The sequence below is a fragment of the Delphinapterus leucas genome, chromosome 13 (genome assembly GCF_059928025.1).
Source record: "Delphinapterus leucas isolate spDelLeu-1000000601 "Yukka" chromosome 13, BTC_Dleu_Yukka2, whole genome shotgun sequence".
Lineage (NCBI taxonomy): Eukaryota > Metazoa > Chordata > Mammalia > Artiodactyla > Monodontidae > Delphinapterus > Delphinapterus leucas.
The window spans coordinates 7137965-7158923 of NC_143141.1; the positions used below are offsets into that span (position 1 = coordinate 7137965).

General features: G+C 43.4%; 1 protein-coding gene across 1 annotated transcript in view; it reads left to right on the forward strand.

The window, feature by feature from the left end:
- The window catches only part of LONRF2 (LON peptidase N-terminal domain and ring finger 2), a 59136-nt gene that overhangs the window by 11972 nt on the left and 26205 nt on the right, over positions 1 to 20959 (forward strand). The window contains 12 exon segments of the mRNA XM_089922640.1: positions 693 to 811; positions 7454 to 7576; positions 9726 to 9747; positions 9750 to 9886; positions 10402 to 10603; positions 11814 to 11827; positions 11829 to 11914; positions 12163 to 12277; positions 13236 to 13357; positions 14738 to 14896; positions 18591 to 18753; positions 20006 to 20155. Of these exon segments, the coding sequence (XP_089778766.1) occupies positions 693 to 811; positions 7454 to 7576; positions 9726 to 9747; positions 9750 to 9886; positions 10402 to 10603; positions 11814 to 11827; positions 11829 to 11914; positions 12163 to 12277; positions 13236 to 13357; positions 14738 to 14896; positions 18591 to 18753; positions 20006 to 20155 (1412 nt within the window).

Below are 20959 nucleotides of genomic sequence, written 5' to 3' on the forward strand. Positions count from 1 at the left end.
CTCTGTCCAGTGGCCTAGAAACATGGCCATGATGGTTCTGCTTTCTTGAGCTCCGGCTTTGTCACGTTTCCATGGTACCCTGCCTAATCAACAACTTCATACACTGTCATCACTTCATAGTGAGAGCACTGTTAGCGTCTCTGTAAGCTGTTCTTAGGTCCTTAGTAGCATATGAGTACTGTAATGCTCAAGACCTCTTCCGTTTGAAGAATCCTGGGAAAAGGAGGATTTGTTTTCCCTTCTTTTCCCACTTACCTGAACATATTATGGGTACGAATCTGCACCCGCTCAGTTGCATAGAAAAACAAATTATGTTTTACTTTTCTGTTTTTAAGCGTGAATTTCCTTGTGTACTTTCAAGAAAATGATTCTAAATCTTTTCTTTTTAAATACCTAGTTATAACATTAAGATGATTCAGCATCTACTCAGTAGAGGTTATGTTACAGCTAGTGTGTGGGTAGCAGTCTGTTTTTCCGGGTGCATTTTGAAACCTTACTCATTCTCTTTCGATTTCCTGAGAAAAGCTATGTAACATATACTTATCAAACTACGAAACTCTGCATATGATTAGAGGAGGTGTTATTTATTTTACCTTTATGTTTGTTTTCTAATTTAATATTTTTAATGACTTAAAGATCATTTTTAAAAAATGCAGTCAGTTTTATTTATTTCCATGCCTCATGCCTTTCAGCTCCTGGTGATAGTTCGTTATTGCTGCTGCGAGCAGAGTCGTATTTATCCATGAAGAACTATGAACAGGCTCTGCAGGACGCCAGTGCAGTTTGTCAGAATGAACCTCTCCTGCCTAAGGTATTTGTTTGTGTAGGTTGGCTCTGGAGATAATAAATGTAAATTTATGGGATTTTTAAAAATTCTGTTGAAGTATAGTTGATTTCCAGTGTTGTGGTAATTTCTGCCATGCAGCAAAGTGATTCAGGTACACGCATACACATTCTTTTTCATATTCTTTTCCTTCATGGTTTGTCACAGGATACTGAACATAGTTACCTGTGTACGGGATTTTCTGAAGAATAAAGTAAGATCATTGTGATTAGTACCTGCGGACAGAGTACATTTCCCTCAAGTTGTAGATAGTCTAAATGTAGCAATCCACTTCATAATAAACCAGTTCAGTTTAAAAGACCAAGTTTCCAACTGGATCTGGATAGGAAACACTAATTTAGATTACTATTAGCAGATGGTTAGCTGAATAATATGCCTTAGGCACTGAACAAATATATAAACAAACTAATAGAATTTTATGAATTGGTGAATAAAGAGGAAATGTTTAAAATGACAGTTTAAGTAGGAAGATACTATATTATTATTATAACCATAATAATAGTGATTAGCAGTTGGGCCCTAATATGCATGGTGCATATAAATGGTGTTAGTGAAAGGGTGCATGTTTTGTATGTATTTATTTTGTAATAATTTTAATCTCTGTGTCTTGGTTGGAAAGGTCTGATATTACTTCCTCTAGTGACACGAAATAAGGTTTGCTAACCTAATAACAGTAGCTTAAGTTGTCCTTGAGGTCTTTAAGGAGCCAAAGAATAAAAGTTGTAACTTTTTTCATGAATTTTTGAATTTTAAACCCCTTAAGAGATTTTAAAGTTTTAAAGAACTTGTGATGAGATTAATGCCTATAGCATTCTCTATTATCTAATAAAAATGTTTTTTTCTCCTGCTGTATTGCTTTTTAATCATCTTTGTTTTAGAAACACTGAAGAAACATTAACCCAGCTTAATAGACAGGGATGTAGCTTGCTCTTCCTTTCTTCCTTCCATCCATTCATCCAACCAGTCATCCTTTAAAACAAAATGTTTTCATATTAGATTGAGTATTAAGCTGGGTGTGGGGATGAGTCCAAGAATGGGAAGCCAACGTTTGTTGGACCAAGCCCGGAAATTCATTTTGCTGCTTGTTTGCTTCACTAAATACATTCCCTACTCGTATTTCTGATACTTTTTCTCTGATCCCTTGATCTTTTATTCTTCTGAGGTAATTTCTATCAGTAGTGATTGAGCCTTAAGGACTGTGAATTACAAGTCTAGTATTTCTGATTGACAGTAGACCTATGTTGCCCTTTGAAGCTAGATTCTTCTCCACGGTATTGATCTTTGTGCTAACAACCTGGCAGTGTGTCTCTGACAAAAGACAGACTTAATTACTACAAAGTTACATGTCAGGGAGGCAGCAAATGTATCTCTAGCCTTTGGGATTTTGGTTTTATTTTCAGGGTTTATGGTAAATCTGTGAATCTCAGTTCTTGATATATGTCTAGTGAAGAACAGCTCCAGCAGAAGTGCAACCTTGATAATCACTTTAAGATAGTAAAGGACAAAAGTTTATTTCCAGGTTACCATTGCAACTAAAGGAAGTGCCATTGGAAGGTGAATTCAGAGGACTGAAGGGAGGATAAGTTGGCCAACTGTGGTTAAGATGAGATGGAAGCTTCAGTTGGGGCTGGTGCAGCAGGTGTTTTACCCAAGCAAAGCCATCCTTTCAAGCAAGCAGCCATGGCTGATACTGAGTCCAAGCTTTTGGTGCAAATAGAGATGGGCCAGTACTAGCAAATCATTTGTCCATATTCAGAAATATAACCCAGCAAATGATAAGTTGATGCAGCTGAATCCAGGAAAGTTAACTGCCTCCTAAAACAAAACCCGGTAATCCTCAGACGACTACAACAAAATGCAGAGTTGATACAGCATGTTATGTAAAATATCCAGTGTTAACCGAAAATACTAGACATGCAAAGAAAGAGGAATTGTTGACCTTTACTCAGGATAGAAGATAGTCAATAAAAATTGTCTTCCTGTGGGCCCAGAAGTTGCATTTAGCAGAGAAAGACTTCAAAGCAGCTATTATAAGTAAGTTTAGAGAATTAAATGAAATTATGTCCAAAGAATTAAAGGAAAGTGTGGTGTCTTGGAATTAATAGACAGCCCCAAGGGAGAAATTGAAACTATAAAAAATGGAAATACTAGAGCTGAAAAATACAAATGCTGAGATATAAGATTGCTATATAAGCTCAATAGCACATTACACACTGCAAAATAATCTGTGAAACTGAGGATAGAATGATAGAAATTACACAATCCAAAGAACAGAAACACAAAAGTTTAAAGAAAAATGAATCTTAGAAACATATGGTACAATATATGTGTAATTGGAATCCCAGAAGGAGAAGCTAGAAAATGGCAGAAAAATTTTTGAAGAAATAAGGGCTGAAAGCTTTCCAAATTTAATAGAAAATATTAATTTCAGATCTAAGAAGCTTAATGACCCCAAAGCAAAATAAATACAAATAAATACACTCCCTGACACATCATAATGACTGCCACTCAGTAATCCAAAGATAAAAAGAAATTCTTGAATGCACCAAGAGAAAAATGACATGAAGTGAGAAAAACGACATACAGGAAAATAATAAGATCATTAATGACATATCATCAGAAACTGTGGAAGCCAGTTAACATTGGAATAGCATATTCAAAGTGCCCAAAGAAGAAACCTTTCAACCAAAAGTCTATATCCAGTAAAAATATATCTTTAAAATGAAGCTGAAATAAAGACATTTTTAGGAAACATGTCTTTGTTGCCAGCAGATGTGTACTACAAGAAATGCTAAAGGAATTTTTCAAGTCTGAAGGAAAACGGTAAATTGTAACTCAAATATAAAGGAAGTGATGAAGTGCACCACAAATAGACCAAAGCAAGAACCAACTAACTACATGGTGTCTGCCTACAGGAATCAATTTTAAATGCAAAGATACAGACTTAAAAGTCTGTAGAAATATACCCTCAGAGGGATTTCACCCCATGGGGAAAGAAGAACAGGAGGACCTCAGCAATCCTTGTCACCACCATGGACCTCTGCAGCCTTTGCTTCCAAGGACGTTTACAGTCTTCACCAATCCTGAACCCAGATGATGGAGCTGCCCAGGGTCCTTCCCCAGGGTCTCCTTCCCAGTGCTGGAGCTCTCACTGTGGTGAGACCTGCTTTCAGGAACCCAGGTTGCTGCTGTGCCCCACTCATGAGGATTAGGGTGCCACAGGGCCTCACCACCTGTGGGAATCAGAGCTGCCTCTGTGCTGTGCCCTTCCCCCTGGGGCCTAAGTGAGTTAGGGTCTATGCATCTGCTACTCTGCCATCACGGGACCATGAAGCTGCTGCTCTGTGCCCCGCCCCCTGGGTCCTCAGTTGGGACTTTGACTCTCTGTCACCAGACTGTGCAGCTGTTGCTCTGTGCTCCATCCCTTCCTCCTCAATTGGGACACCTCTGTGCCCTGTTATCCCTGGGCTTTGCTGCTGCTGCATCTTGCCCCCTCTTGACCCCCTTAAATACAAATCACTGCAGGGGGACCCAGACCCCCGTTCCATGGGTGATGTACACACACTTGCACCTCAGATACTGACTCCATCATCGCAGCAAGTGAGCCTGTGTCCCAGGCCACAGGGGCCACGGTAGTTCTGCCTGCCACTGAGCTTGTGACTCCTGCTCTGCTCTGAATGCAAGTGCCTCAGGCCTGGTACCACAGAGGGATCCCCTCAGCTGGAACATCCCCCCACACATAGAAGAGAAGAAGAGGAGGACCCCAGCAGCCCTAGCTGCCACTGCCATTGCAGATACCCATGGGATGCTGGCTGTCTCGGCTGCTGAGTGTCCCCATGGTCTTTGCCAATGTTGAACTCAGCTGGCAGATCTGCATGGAGATGGTGCCAGTGCACCCCTACCCAGTTGGTGCCCTCACAGCCAACTTTAGGTGAAGGGGAGTTTAGATGATCCACTGAAGCCAGGTCATGCAGATGGAAAATCAATAAGGAAATAATGGACTTGAACTTGAATAAGGAATAATGGACTACTGGATCAAATGAGTCTAATAGACATATACAGAATATTCCAACAAACAGCAGCAAAATATATGTTTTCAAGGGCACACAGCATTCTCCATCATAGATCATATGCTAGGTCACAAAGCAAGTCTTAATAATTTTAAGATGATTGGAATTTTATCCAGTATCTTTTCCAGACACAATGGTATGAAACTAGAAATACATAATAGGAGGAAAGCTAGAAAAGTCACAAATACATAGGACTTAAACAACAGGCTTGTGAGCAACCACTGAGTCAAAGAAGAAATCGAAAGGAAAATAGAAAAATACCCAGAGACGAACCAAAGTGGAAGCACAGCATACCAAAATGTATGGGATGCAGCAAAAGCAGTTCTAGCAAGGAAGTTGTAGCAATAAACTTTTACATTAAGAAAAAAGTAAGATCTAAAATAATCTCAGGGACTTCCTTGGTGGCGCGGTGGTTAAGAATCTGCCTGCCAATGCAGGGGACACGGGTTCGAGCCCTGGTCCAGGAAGATCCCACGTGCCACAGAGCAACTAAGCCCGTGCGCCAGGACTGCTGAGCCTGCACTCTAGAGCCTGAGAGCCACAACAACTGAGCCTGCGTGCCACAACTACTGAAACCCTCGTGCCTAGAGCCCATGCTCCTCAACAAGAGAAGCCACCGCAATGAAGAGTAGCCCCCGCTCACTCAACTAGAGAAAGCCTGCATGCAGCAACGAAGACCCAACACAGCCAAAAATAAATAAATATAAATAAATAAATACATACTAATGCTTTAAAAAAATTTTTAAAAAAACCCTTAAATCTCAGGAACCTAAAGAACAAACTAAGTTAGCAGAAGGAAGTAAAAAAGATTAGAGCAGGAATAAATGAAATTGAGACGAGAAAGACAACATAAAAGATGAACAAAACTAAGATTTGGTTTCTTGAAAAGTTAAAATTGACAAACCCTTAGCTAGACTGGGGAAGAAAGAGATGACTCAAATAAATAAAATTATGAGTAAAAGAGAAGACATTTGATACCACAAAAATACAAAGGTTCAAAGTGACTACTTTGAACATTTATAAACCAACAAATTAGATAATTTAGAAGAAATAGGTAAATTCCTAGAAACATACAGCCTACCAAGTCTTGAATCAAGAAGTAATTAGAAAATCTGGACAGACCAATAGCACTCAAGGGGATTGAACCAGTAATGGAAAATCTCCCAGAACAGAAAATCCCAGAACCAGGTGGCTTCACTGGTGAATTCTATCAATCTAAATTCATATCAGTCTATTCTATCAATTTAAAGAAGAATTAATGCCAGTCCTCACCAAACTCTTCCGAAGATTGAGGAGGATGGAGCACTTCCAACGTCGTTTTATGAGGTTAGCATTACCCCGATACTGAAGCTAGACAAGGCCACTGCAAGAGAAGAAAAGTATAGGCCAATTATCTCTAATGAATGTAGATGCACAAATTCTTGACAAAATACCAGCAAACCAAATTAAAGAGCACACTGAAGGATCACTACAACGGGATCAAGTGGGATTTATCCTTAGGATGCAGGGATGGTTCAACATATGCAGATCAGTCAGTGTGATACCCCACATTAACAGAATGGAGGATAAAAATTATAGGGTCATCTTTTTTGTGTGTGTGTGTGGTATGCGGGCCTCTCACTGTTGTGGCCTCTCTTGTTGCGGAGCACAGGCTCCGGACGTGCAGGCTCAGCGGCCATGGCTTACGGGCCCAGCCGCTCCACGGCATGTGGGATCTTCCCGGACTGGGGCACGAACCCGTGTCCCCTTCATCGGCAGACGGACTCTCAACCACTGTGCCACCAGGGAAACCCTGGTCATCTTAATAGATGCAGAAAAGGCATCTGACAAAATTCAGCCCCCTTTTATGATATAAACTCTCAACGAATTAAGTATAGAAGGAATGAACCTCAGCATAATAAAGGCTGTATATGACAAGCTCACAGCCAAAATCATGTTCAGTGGTGAAAAGTTAAAAACCTTTTCTCAGTGGTCAGGAGCAAGACAAGTATGCCCCCTCTTTTCTTAAATCAATTTGTTTTTATTTTTGGCTGCATTGGGTCTTCATTGCCGCATTGCATCCATAAAGCAAAAACAAAATGCTGTTGGAAAATATTGACCCATATTGCATTTTGTTCATTTCTCTTGTGGGACTTTGTGTATTACACTTTGTGTTAGTTATGTCTGTCCTGTCTGTGTGCTCCCACAAGACTGTAAGCTCCTTGAAGACAGGAACGTGGTAGTGACCTGTGATTACTGGGTGAGTGAAGGGTGGTAGACAGTTCTCTCTTAGCATGTCCCTTGGAACTGCTTTGGGCTCACATTCCAGGTATGGACTCCTGTGTTCTGATTGTGTGTTGCACTTGCGGGACATTCAGGTTTGCCCAGTTTCGAAGGCAGTAGAGCTAGAGCCATCCTCTAGCTCTAGAGGGCTTGTGTTTATTCTACTTAATGTGCAAGTAAAACAGTTCCAGTGATTTTTTTTTTAATTTCAGGGCTGTTTGTACATGAGTATATCATCACACTGTTTTTTCAAATGTATATCTTTGGATGAATCCAGGGACATCACGTGAAAGCTCTGGCTCTTTCCGGACTGGGAAGAAGTAAGGAAGTGTTGAAGGAGTTTCTCTACTGCCTTGCTTTGAATCCTGAATGTAACTCAGTGAAGAAAGAAGTGCAGAAGGTGTGATTTCCTTTCAATGACTTTCTTCTTGAAGTCTTATTTTCAGCCTTTGTGTCCATGCTGAGTAGCTGCTACATGTAAAATGAACAAGAAATGTAGTTCTGAATTATTCATGACAGTGTGATTTAAAACACACAGTGATAATGATGAGTTCATGCATTTTATAGTGTAGCATGTTTCATGAGACAGTGTACACATACCTCAATTCTGCTGAAATAGTGACACGTATTACTGAGGCAGGGTAGATGTGTGCAGCTGGGGAGGCAAAGTGATTTATCCTAGAGTTTGTAATTCAAGGACTGTAGTTTGTGCAGAAGCCCTGTAAGAGACATCATGATATATGCAAAAGTTATCTGTTCAGCTACATAGGTTGACTTGAAATTTTCAGCAAAGCTTCACCAACATGGAGCAGGAACACCTGCTCTTTTATGCAGATCTTTAATCCAGTCCTATTGGAGGTCATCGAGTCACACTTGATGTAGGGACCTGCCCTATAAAAAAGCCTGTACGGTAGGTACACAGTCTTAGCATTTCCGGTGACAAGGAGTCCTTGCTTTTACATCAACGTTTCCATATTTTAACACTGTTTATTTTCAACTTGTACGGTACACTTACCCTGTAATTTCCACTCTACACTTGAGTTTTAGTCTCTGGAGCAAGAGAAAAGTTTTTCCTCCTTAATTTAAACCCCCTTAGATATTAGAGAAGAGCTATCATCTTCGCCTTAACTAGTTCTTTGAACCTAACATCCTCTCCCCATAGAACAGGGTTGTCAGGTTTCCTCCTCTGGCTGCCTTGCTGTATACCCCGAACTTTAGCCCCTACATGCAGTGGCTGCAGGTGGTGAACGTTTATCTTCCCTGTGTTCACTGGGAGTTTATTTTTAGCCTCCCATCACACTGTTGGCTTCTGTTAGAACTGTAATTAGCCAGAAGAGCCAGATGTTTCTTTTTTAATGAGCACTTTCTGGCACTATTTTTTATCCTTTTCTTGTGTAGTTGACTGGTCTTTGTTGATCCTGTTAAGTTGTCACTCATTGGTTTTGATCACTGTTTCCACTTGTCAAAATAATATTGAATCGTGAGCTGGCTGTTTTTAACGATTCCTGCCTGCTTTGTCTCACTGCAACTTTCACAAGAATCGTAAAACATGTGTTGCCCCAACTGATCCTTACAACAGCATTATGAGAAGTTGAGCCCGAGCTCAGCGACATTAAGCAGATTCAGGAAGGTCCCAGGACCAGGATTCAGGTCTTGTGGATTCTTGCCTGTCTGGTGCTTTTGCATGCAGACATGACGTTTTTCCTCCAGCATGTTACGGGTGCTGGGTATCTTCTGTCACAGAAGGCGCCAAACAGTGCCAGCCTCCTGATGCCCGTGAGATGTGGTACCCTCCCTGGCAGCCTCCTGCAGCTCTGCTGACCCCTCAGGGCCAGTGCCGAGGACACTGCCGTCCCTGCTGGGGTGCTGACCCTCACTGCCGCAGAGGTCGTGGGTTCTGGTGCGCTCATCTGTCACCTGCAGCGCAGTGGGTGCATTCTTCGTTGAGGTTTCAGTGAATCCTCTACGCCTCTCTTAAGCCCTCGGATTCAGCTGAGTCCATGAGTTTCTGCAGGGCCATCGAGGGACTGGCCGGCACTTCCCACCACCACCAAAAGCTGGTGAACCAGAACTGTGTCCCTTCACCTTCTCTTCCTTTAAAGTTCTTACTGGTTGACTCTTCCGGTTCTCTTGTAAATTAAGCAGCCCTCTAGAACTATCTTAATCCTGTGGGTCATCACAGCTCAGGTTCAGTCTGGGACCCCCTGCAACCGATACACCCCACGTTTCTCTCTTACCCCTGAGACATTTAGGGGAGATTTTCTGTAGCAGGTGTGTAAGGACCAAGCTCAAAGAGACTGTAATGCTTGTATTTTATAATTGGTACGAGTAAGATGGACAGGAACTGGGGGCTCAAATGCTTAAGATGTTGACTGTGGTTTCAGACACACTTGAATTTTTAAAACATTGGCAGTTGGAATAGGGTAGTTATTCTTGTCAGTGTTTTAGGCCTGTTTGGCTTCAGAGTTTCCTCTGAGTCTTTCAGGTATGTGATGTATTTTTCAAAAGTGTCTTAAAATATATATTTTTCCGTCTTGGCAATGTTACAGGTGATGTGTGAGGTGTTTTTCCCGCTTCAGAAAACGTGCCTCAGAATTTAACATCTTCCGTCCAAAGCAGACTGTTGAACACAAGGTTAACGGCGCAGTGTCAGAACCACATAAACAGCCAGCCTCCTGTGGAGGGAGGTGGCAGTGCAGGGAGTTCTAAGGTGGGAAGTGCACGTGTTTGTCAATATTATCTTGATTAAACTTTATGTAATTTTGAACATTTACAAGTTACTCACACGGTTGCATTACGTTAGCTACAAGTACTTCTTAAGACCAGTTCTGGCTTCTCAGCCTGAGAATTGACACTTTTAAAGGAATTTGATGCAAGTAATGAAAATCACTGAAGACTGAAAGAAACTTTTAGAACATCTCCAAACAACACACAACATCAGGAGACTTGATATTATTTTGTCTTGGAGAAAAGAGAGCAGAGGGATGGTTTGAATATATGAAGATTGGCGTTCAGTTGATCTGTTTCCGGAAGAAATTATCCTTATATTTTACCATGAAAAGTGTAAAGTTCATCTTAGAAGTTAATAGATGAAACCAATTATGAGGGAAGAGTATATGCTCTCTTTTTTTCCAGAGATTTCTAAGAAAGGCTGCTGCATGATTTTTTTTTCTCTGATGCTGTGATTTCTTTAATATTCAGGATTCTTTTTTCCTACTTAACCAGAATCCATCTGAGAAACAGGATGTATTTAGAAATACCAATTCTTCGGTGTTATATTTTATACTGGGCCTACACTGTGAGGAGGATAAGGAAGTGTTAGAAAGTTTTCTTCCAGCGGCGCTGAGCACTGGTTTAAAGAGACAGTTTCCGAATGATTTGGAGGATGCGCACGATGTGAACGGCCCTGGAAAAATTCCCAAGAAAGGTCAGTAAGGCTACTTTTTTTTTTTTTTTTTTTTTTGCGGTACGCGGACCTCTCAGCGTTGTGGTCTCTCCCGTTGCGGAGCACAGGCTCCGGACGTGCAGGCTCAGCGGCCATGGTTCACGGGCCCAGCCGCTCCGCGGCATGTGGGATCTTCCCGGACCGGGGCATGAACCCGCATCCCCTGCATCGGCAGGCGGACTCTCAACCGCTGCGCCACCAGGGAAGCCCAGTAAGGCTATTCTGTCACTGAGTGTGTGACCCTAGAGTGATAGAATGTTGGCTGATACTCAATATACTTTAGAAACATTTTATATAGGTGGTTTAAAATTGATCATGAAATGAACATATCACCTTCAAGATTGTAGGACGGTTTAAATGTTTGCCCCTACAAGGACTTCATAGTCAAAAATAGCAGAGAAAATTTAGGTATAACTTTCACTTTTATTCATGCTTTACAGTTAAATTATGGCTGTGTACAGTCAGCCCGCAGTATCTGCAGGTTCAACCAACCACGGATCAAAAATATTCAGAAAAAAAAATGCCAGAAGTGCCAAAAGCAAAACTTTCTTTTGCCCTGTGTAGGAATGAGTTATCAACACATAGCATTTACATATATTACTATAAGTAACCTAGAGATGATTTAACGTACAGGCACACCTCGTTTTATTGTGCTTTGCAGATTTTTTTTTTTTTTAACAAATTGAAGGTTTGTGGCAAACCTGTGTTGTCAGAAGATGGTTAGCACATTTGGCGATAAATTATTTTCAGTTAACGCATGTACATTTTTTTTAGACATAATGCTGTCGCACACTTAATGGACTACAGTATAGCATAAACATAACTTTTATATGCACTGAGAAACCAAAAAAAAAATTGTGTGATGCAGTTTATTGCAATATTCACTTGATTTCAGTGTACTGGAACTGACCCTGCAATATCTCTGGGCGATGCCTGTACGTGGGAAGATGTGCTTAGGTTATATGCAAATACCACACCATTTTACGTAAGGGACTGCGGCGTCAGGGGTCTTGGTATCTGTGGGGATCCTGGAGCCAGTCCCCACGGGGATACGGAGGGACAGCTGTACTGCTAATCGCATCCAGCGTGGTTTGTTACCTTGGTGTAACATACTTTATCCAGAGGAAATACAGTTATCACATGCTCTTAACCCAGATGTGCAAGTGTTAATTATAGCATTTAACTTTTTCAGAGGCTGATTCCTCACCCCCAAAGGAACGTGAGCTCTAACGTAGGAGAAAGTGCAGAGCTCCTGATAGATGTGGCTGATTTTGAGTGTGCCCTTTGCATGAGGTAGGATGACATAGAATCTACGCAACTGTGAAGAATTCAGTCTTTCTGAATTTTGTATCCCAAACATAATGGGCTTTTTATTGTTAGAGAAATTACGTATATCTCAATAACGATTTATTTTCTAAAAATAAGATTAAGGAAGTTATAAATGGAAAATGGATATAAGTGATTTCTAGAATTCTTATAAAAAGGTTATTTGAAAACGTCTTCTGGACATTTCTTGCTGAAAACCCAGATGTCTTCTCCAGGTTGCTCTTTGAGCCTGTCACTACGCCCTGTGGACACACGTTTTGCCTAAAATGCCTCGAGCGCTGCCTGGACCATGCCCCACATTGTCCTTTGTGCAAAGAAAAACTCTCAGAAGTAAGTATTTCTTGGGAACTGACAACTAGCACTTTTTTATTCGGTCTCAACCTATTTCCCCTTCACATCCAGCTTTAATTCCTCAGACCCTCAATGCCCTTTCCCAGTCCAGGTCAAGTCAACTCTTTGCCTTTTGTGTGCGTCTGTATAAGTAGCGTCGCAGTGCCAGAGTAAACCCACAAAATAGGGAAGATTAAATTTCACTTTAAATTCATAATCTTAAATCTGAGACCCAAAACCTTATTAGTCATTCTTTTTATTTCTTTTTTTATAAATTTACTTATTCATTTATTTGTTTTTGGCTGCATTGGGTCTTTGTTGCCGAGCACAGGCTTTCTCTAGTTGTGGTGAGCGGGGGCTACTCTTCGTTGTGGTGCACGGGCTTCTCATTGCGGTGGCATCTCTTGTTGCGGAGCATGGGCTCTAGGCACACGGGCTTCAGTAGTTGTGATGCACGGGCTTAGCTGCTCCGCGGCATGTGGGATCTTCCCGGACCAGGGCTCGAACCCGTATTGGCAGGCGGATTCTTAGCCATTGCGCCACCAGGGAAGTCCTTATTAGTCATCCTTATTGTGCTTCTCTGGTAGCCTCAGCTTTTCACTCTCCAGGTGGTTCTTTCATCTCTCTTCTCTCCCACCACCTGCTACTCACCCTCCCTGACATTATGATACTCATGGAAAGGGTATACACCAGCAAAATGGGAATTGCCTCTTCCTTGCTCCAAGGAAACCCTTTCTTTGCTTCTCTCATGGAGGGGGGGGGTGTCCGGGGACTTCCCCTCCCCCTCCCCTTCTCTCCCTCTCAGGGCCGACCCCCCTGCTGTCACCTCAGTCCCTTTTGTCTTCTGAGACGACTCCCCTCCCCCCACCTCCTTGTTGACCCTTGACTAGGAAGAGAGCTCTTTGTCCTTAAGAATTAATTATCATGTGGTATTATTTAACTTTTTCTTTTGTTCCAGTTGTTGGCAAGCAGAAATTTTCATATAACTACTCTGGCTGAAGAATTAATATTTCGATATTTGTCAGACGAACTGTCTGACAGAAAGAGAATTTATGATGAAGAAATGACTGAGCTTTCAAAGTAAGTCTCCGTGCTCCAGGTACTTGGTGTTGAGTTCAGGCTAAAGAAGAAAATCCTTGTTAATCTCACGACTTTATCTCATTTTTTTCCCCTGCCTTTGGCAGAGAAATTAGCCTCCAAAAAATTTAATTGCAAAGAGTTCATGTGAATTTAATTGAAAAAGTTTGTAAGAAATATTTCAAAAGTGTGTTTTGACAATATTATATGGTTGCTTTTTGTATCTAAATAAGCAATGCTGAATTTTTCAGAATTGAAAAGGCACAGGACATAGAAGGGAAAAAGGGATTACCACTGAAAATAGGCTTGACAGTTATTTTTTCTCTTTTAAAGTGATTAAAATGTTGTGTTGTAGTGACCCGTAACTATTGAGACCTTATCATTCTTCTACTCTTTTTTTATTTAGAACTCATTACCTTTGACGGCTTTCATCAGAATTTTTTTCTTATTTACTTTTCTTGAGATATAATTGACATCTCACATTGTATTAGTTTCAGGTGTACAACATAATGAGTTGATATTTGTGTATATTGTGAAATGATCACCACAGTAAGTCTAGTTAACATGTCTCCAGACATAGTTACAAAAATTTTTTTCTTGTGATGAGGGCTTTTGAAGATCTACTCTCTTAGCAACTTTTTTTATTTTTATTTTTTTGCGGTACGCAGGCCTCTCACCGTTGTGGCCTCTCCCATTGCGGAGCACAGGCTCCGGACGCGCAGGCTCAGCGGCCACGGCTCACGGGCCCAGCCGCTCCGGGGCATGTGGGATCTTCCCGGACCGGGGCACGAACCCGCGTCCCCTGCATCGGCAGGCGGACTCTCAGCCACTGCGCCACCAGGGAAGCCCTTAACAACTTTTAAATACACAGCACAGTGTTGTTAACGATAGTCACCACGCTGCACCTTACATCCCTAGGGCTTATTTATTTCGTGACTGGAACCTTGTGCTGTTTGACCCCTTCACCCATTTCACCTGCCCCCTCCTCTGGTAACCCTGTCTGTTCTCTGCATCTATGAGCTTGGTTTTGTTTATCTTTAGATTCCACATATAAATGAGCCCCTACGGTGGTATTTGTCTTTCTCTGTCTGACTTATTTCACGTAGCACAGTGTCCTCAAGGTCATCAGAGTGTTTTTATAGTGATCGTAAGCGTGGTCTCCTCAGATTAAGTGAGAGGGCTTGGCAGGGAACGTGGCTCAGCTGAGAACTTTCTCAAGCTGTGGCCCTTGGCTTTCTTTTCCCACCTAAGCCTGAGGCAAACCTGAGGGGTTTGTAAGTGAGAGAGCTGAGGTTGGCTAGCTTCTGCTGTTTCACAGTGACTCTCACTCCCTTCTGTTTCTAACAGCTCCACCTCTAAGTTCACATTTCCCTCGCCCCGCAGTCTGACCAGGGATGTGCCCATCTTCGTGTGTGCCGTGGCCTTCCCCTCCGTGTCCTGTCCGCTCCACGTCTGTGAGCCCTGCTGTCGGCTTATGATAAGAAGATGCGTGGAAACTGGCACCAAACGGTTTGGCATGTGTTTATCTGCAGAGCACGCAGGGTAAGAATTACCAGTGTTCAAAGAAAGGGTTCTAATTAAATGTATCATTTGTCATTTTTCTTGAAGAACAGTTTAAGGTGATGTTGAAAACCTCTGGTGTCTCCTATGACATAACAAAGTATAAGTTCAGGGCCATCCATGATGTGGTCCCACCCTTCGTTTCTAGCCTCATCTCCTATTCCTTCCTTTGGAACATCATACCTACTAGTCCATTGCCACATTATTCGCCCTCCTCTAAAAAAAGTTCATGTTTTCATGCCTCCATGCTTCCCTCTGTCTGTAGTTCTCTTCTAGCTCACCATTATACAAACAAATCTGGTCCAACTTTTTAGGTCTAAAAAAATTGTTACATCCTCCATGAAACCTTTATCCACACAGCCAGAAAATTTTCAGTCTTATAAAAACCCATGGTGCTTGTTTTTTTTTTAATTAATTTATTTTGGCTGTGTTGCGTCTTCGTTTCTGTGTGAGGGCTTTCTCTAGTTGTGGCAAGCGGGGGCCACTCTTCATCGTGGTGCGCGGGCCTCTGACTATCGCGGCCTCTCTTATTGCGGAGCACAGGCTCCAGACGTACAGGCTCAGTAGTTGTGGCTCACGGGCCTAGTTGCTCCGTGGCGTGTGGGATCCTCCCAGACCAGGGCTCGAACCCGTGTCGCCTGCATTAGCAGGCAGATTCTCAACCACTGCGCCACCAGGGAAGCCCTGCTTGGTTTTCTGTCTCTTTTTGTTTTGCATCATTTTTCTAGGGAAGATGTTCCAAATCAGCAGGCAGCTCCCCTCCAAAGACTGGTCTGGGGACCCCAGGTCCTGCCCATGTCCTGGCTTCCTGATCCTCTAGGGCTTTGTCGTTACTGCATGGTCCTGATGAGATCGTTACATCCAAGTTCTAGCTGGTGGAAGAGGCCCTGGTGCTTGTAGGGGATCCTGGAGAAAAGGGGCCCATATCAGTCACTGCTGCTCACACCTCCAGCAGAGGAGGCTGGGAAATGTAGTCCATCCAGTTGCCCAGGAGTTAGGGGAGAATGGATGTTTAGGGCTATCTGCTAGTTTCCACCGTATATACCTAGGAACATATCTTTCTAAAGATGTATGTAGAACATTTATGGAGAAAATTCTACAACTTTATTGAAAGATATTCAAGAATGGACAGAGATACTGTGTTCATGGGTACATAGACTCAGTGTCATAGATGTTCTTTTTTTTTTCATCTTTATTGGAATATAATTGCTTTACAATGGTGTGTTAGTTTCTGCTTTACAACAAAGTGAATCAGTTATACATATGTTCCCATATCTCTTCCCTCTTGCGTCTCCCTCCCTCCCACCCCTCTAGGTGTTCACAAAGCACCGAGCTGATCTCCCTGTGCTATGCGGCTGCTTCCCACTACCTATCTATTTTACGTTTGGTAGTGTATATATGTTAAATCCAAAGTAGATCTGGTCAGCATCACAAGAGGGTTTTTCATGGAATTGCTCAAGCTGATTTTAGAATCATTATGTTAAAGACCAAGACCATGGTAGTTTTGAAAAACCAGCTGAGAAAGAGGGGAGAACATCCCTGCAATAAAATTACAAGTCCAAGTAAGTAGACCATTGAAACAGACTATAGACATAAGCATATCCACTCATATTTGGACTCCAAATTTATATGTAATTTTGTGAGAAAAGGCAAAACTCCTCAATAAAAGGTACTCAGACAATTAGTGGGTAGTCCAAATGGGAAAAAAAAATCTTTTCTCTGCCTTATACTATACACAAAAAGTAACATTTACATTCCCAACGTGAGGTGTGAAAAACAAAATATTAAAACATTTAAGAGAGAATATTGGGGACTATCTTTACAATTGGCAACAGGGAGAGATTCTTTTCTTACACAAGATGCCGAGAGCATTAGCGCAGAGAAAGAGATGAATACATCTGAAGTATTAACATTTGATTCATCGCAATCAGCATGAGCAAAGTGAAAAAACAGTTTCAGAAGTTCCACTTCCACTGGGAATATGGAACATCCAGAAAAGATTTACTACAGATAAGCTACTGAACCGAGGAGAGACAGGTCCTCCAGGGAGAGAGCAGACAGGAGCCCTGGCTCACCCATGGCCAAGCCCAGGAGAGGGGGAGAATTCAGCTGATTTTTTGGACAAATTTCTAATGGCCTCATGTGGGCAAACATGAGAGCCTCGATCCCCTGGATGCTGCAGAGTTGGCAGCCAAGTTCCTGGCCACAGACCAGGTGAGCTGTTTATCGCAGGAACAGGTTTTGTGGCTGAGACCGACTTTGGAGGAGCTGACATGTGAGCTGGGGCGCCGAGGCCTCCTTTGAAGGGGCTCTTCAGGCGGCTCCATGCGCACTGCAGCTGTGGATAAGACAGACCCTTAGGAAGGAGGGCGCTTTATTGGCGATCCAGGCAGAGGTGTTAACTCTGTGCAGGTGTGTAGCTTGGGAGTCCTCCCTCAGCATTAGTTCGGAGGTGTGTAGTGCAGTTGTTCATTCACTTTAGCATCAAATACCCTTGGGTTCAGATCTCGGCTCTGAATCTTCCTGTGGCCCTAGATCAGTTTAATTTTTCTGAGCCTCCATGTTTCTGTGAGGCTTGGATGAATACATATGATAAATTGCTCTGTGTAATGCTTGACACATCGTAGGCACGATCGATACTGTCGGGACGTGGGGGACAGTGGGAACCGTGACTGTGGGTAGGGTCACGCGGGAGAGCTTTGGAGTGAGGATACAGTGTCCCGGGCAGCCCCAGTGTGTTGGGGACACGTGGAGGATGCCTGTGGTGAAGGGAGGGACTGGTCAGGGAGGGCGAGAGTGCTGGGTCAGTGACAGGTCAGCTGGGGCGTGCCAGCATCACGTGTGACTCCACTGGGCTCATGTTGGTAGAACGGCGGGGTCTTGAGGTGTGATGGGGAGACAGGGAGATGAAGACAGTGCTTTTTAAAAAATATTTATTTATTTATTTTTGGCTGCGTTGGGTCTTCGTTGCTGTGCGCGGACTTTCTCTAGTTGCAGAGAGTGGGGCCCACTCTTCGTTGCAGTGCGCGGGCTTCTCATTGCGGTGGCTTCTCCTGTGGCGTGTGGGCTCTAGGCACACGGGCTTCAGTAGTTGTGGCACGTGGGCTCAGTAGTTGTGGCTCGTGGGCTCTAGAGCACAGGCTCAGTAGTCGTGGCGCACGGGCTTAGTTGCTCCACGGCATGTGGGATCTTCCCGGACCAGGGCCTGAACCCATGCTCCCTGCATTGGCAGGCGGATTCTTAGCTACTGCGCCACCAGGGAAGCCCCGAAGATGGTGCTTGTAGATGCCTTTCTGTGGCAGTTTGTTGGGGAGGGAAACAGCATGGGGGAGGGGAGCGGAGTCTGAGGGGTGGGGGGTGGGGACAGTGCGCTAGTGCCCCAGCCAAGGGGGCTGGGGGGCCACATTTCAGGTCCACCTGTCCCCACCCCACTGGTTAGAAGGGCTGAGGCACAAGTACCCCGTCCCCGCCGGCCCTTCTCTTGCCGTGTCGCACATCAGTGTGTTTCTCATCGGCTGCTGGTCTCTTGGAGGAAATAACCTTGCTGCTCTGGTATGGAGATGCTGTTTGTTTCATTTGGCTTTTTATTCCTTTAAGACCCAGGATTGCATCTGGGGAGAACTGAAGACCCTCCTGCATTTTTAGTCAGGGTTGTTTCTCCCGCCTGTCCTGCCAGGATCTCAGAGTACAGCTGCATGCTGGAGATCAAGGACGTCAGGACGTTCCCCGACGGCAGCTCTGTCGTGGATGCTGTTGGGATTAGCCGCTTCCGGGTTTTGAGCCACCGTCACAGAGACGGCTACAACACGGCAGACATTGAGTATCTGGAAGATGGAAAGGTGAGTAGTCACACCCACGGTGCCAGCTCTGTCCCCTTGCCAGCTGCTGTTTCTGGTCATCTGTGGGCACCGGGCCTTGTGGTGCAGAGGGCAGAGTGCAGCGAGGTGAGCTCTGAGGTCTTGGGCCCAGGGAGCTGAGTGTGAAGAAGACCGAGTGCGGTGGCTCTCAGGGTCCCTCTTCTATGCTGATAACAAATCTGATGAGCGGGTTTATTGACTGTCATTGTGGATGATGACTTTTGGGGGTGTATGTATATATTTTAAAATGGCAGCTTAAATAGCTACCACATGAAATAATTTAGTTTTTTTTAAAAGAAAACTCTCCACTACATATGAATATTTGATTTGTATTATATAAATCAAATTGAGAATGGTCGTGTGTGTTATAATCTGATTCCTCAGTTTACCTCAATTTTCATAAATGCTGTTGTTTTATAATCAGGAAGGACCTTAGTGCTTTATTCCCATTTTACAGATGGGAAAATTCTCTCCTAAAGCAGCTGAGCAACTGGCCAAAGCTTCCACACAAGAGGCAGTGATGGAGCCAGAACAAACCTGGGTCCCCTGGTCCCCCGCCCGGAGCTGTTCCTGCTCACCTGTTCCTAGGTGTCCCTACCTAGGACTGAGCCTTGCTGGGCAGTGAGAGGGGCCCCGGGCAGCAGGGCGCATCCGTCTGAAGCCTAAGGGCCTCCCCCTGGCATCAGGCTCGGGCCGTGAATGCACTGTTGCTGTAACATATCTATTGGAATATAATGTGGTGACATGGAGTATAATTTTTTAAATGTTATAACTCTTTGACTTGGTAATTCTGCTGCTGAGAAACTATCCTGAGGAAATGACAGCCCCTTCTCTCACACACACACGCAAAACCACTTTTGCGTAAATACTTATATTACTTGTATTATTTTAAAATGTATCTTACGTGAATGGTTGAGTAAATCATGGCACATCTCCGATATAGGATTGCATGTACTCATTAAAAATGATTCATGATAACATCGGGTCCGTGCTTATATTAACAGAAACATCTGGATGTTACAGACGGACAGACAGACAGGGTAGATAGAGCTCCAGTGTGTAAAAAAAAGTGAAGATTTCTGTGTTGAGCATATATCTTGTTTATAAAACACTGATGAATTACTGAAGTGTTAGATGCCAGGAATCCGCTCAGCAGACGTGGCCGCAGTCACTGTGTGATGGACACGCGTGCGATAATGAACTGTTGAAAAGGTTGTCTCTTCTCCTTGGTCAGGTGGAAGGTGCAGAGTATGAAGAACTCACCGCCCTGCATGATTCAGTTTATCAGCAGTCTGTGTCCTGGTTTGCTTCACTTCAGGATCACATGAAAGAACAGATTTTAAGCCATTTTGGGTTAATGCCCGACAGAGAACCTGAGCCTCAGGTATACTGTCCTTTCTTCTTTTATCACGCTGTTATGTCCTGCCGTAATGTGCTAAGACACATTATGCTGGGGAAAACTTGGCAGTACCTGCTATGCTGTTTACTCCATTATGGTCGCTTATGAACCAGTTCATTTATCTGCAGCCCAAAGAAGCCCCTGGTATAGTAGCATGTGCCTTTTGGAGCAAAGCGATAAATGCTTTCTGATTAATACTACATGAAGGTAATTTCTTTTCTCTCAGAAATCAGTTTATTCTGATCGGCTGTCAGCTTTTGTACTTCTCCCACCAACATGGGAAGATTTAGTAGTAATTTTAGTATATTGGCAGGAACACTTTATGTTTTGCATGTAAGATTGCCCTGCACCCAATGAACAGGTGTTGGATAAATGAAGAGAAAATCCCCAACTCTCGTTAAATCGGAAACTTTCCTAGCCCTCGATCCCATCATCGTGGGCTTTCTCCCTGCTCCCAGGACTGCTCTCAGTGACACTGGCTCTTTAAGTGATGAATGGGTTTCAGGTCTGTGAAGCATTTGTAAGTGCAGATGACCCCACTTCTCCGCATTTGGGTGGCACACGTGGGGATGGTGTGCGCTTGTGACTGAGAGTGTATGGTTCGTCCTACTGTGCCCACTCACCTGTCCTGGAGAAAGGGGGGCAGGGCCAGGTCTCAGCAGGTTTACGGTCAGATGAAATGTCTTTTGTATCTTTTCCATCCATTTTTATGTTCTTTTTCTGTCTCTTGGGGGCTTCTGTCTTTTACCCCCACTTGAGTTCTGTCTTTTCCAAACCCAAGACAGTGCT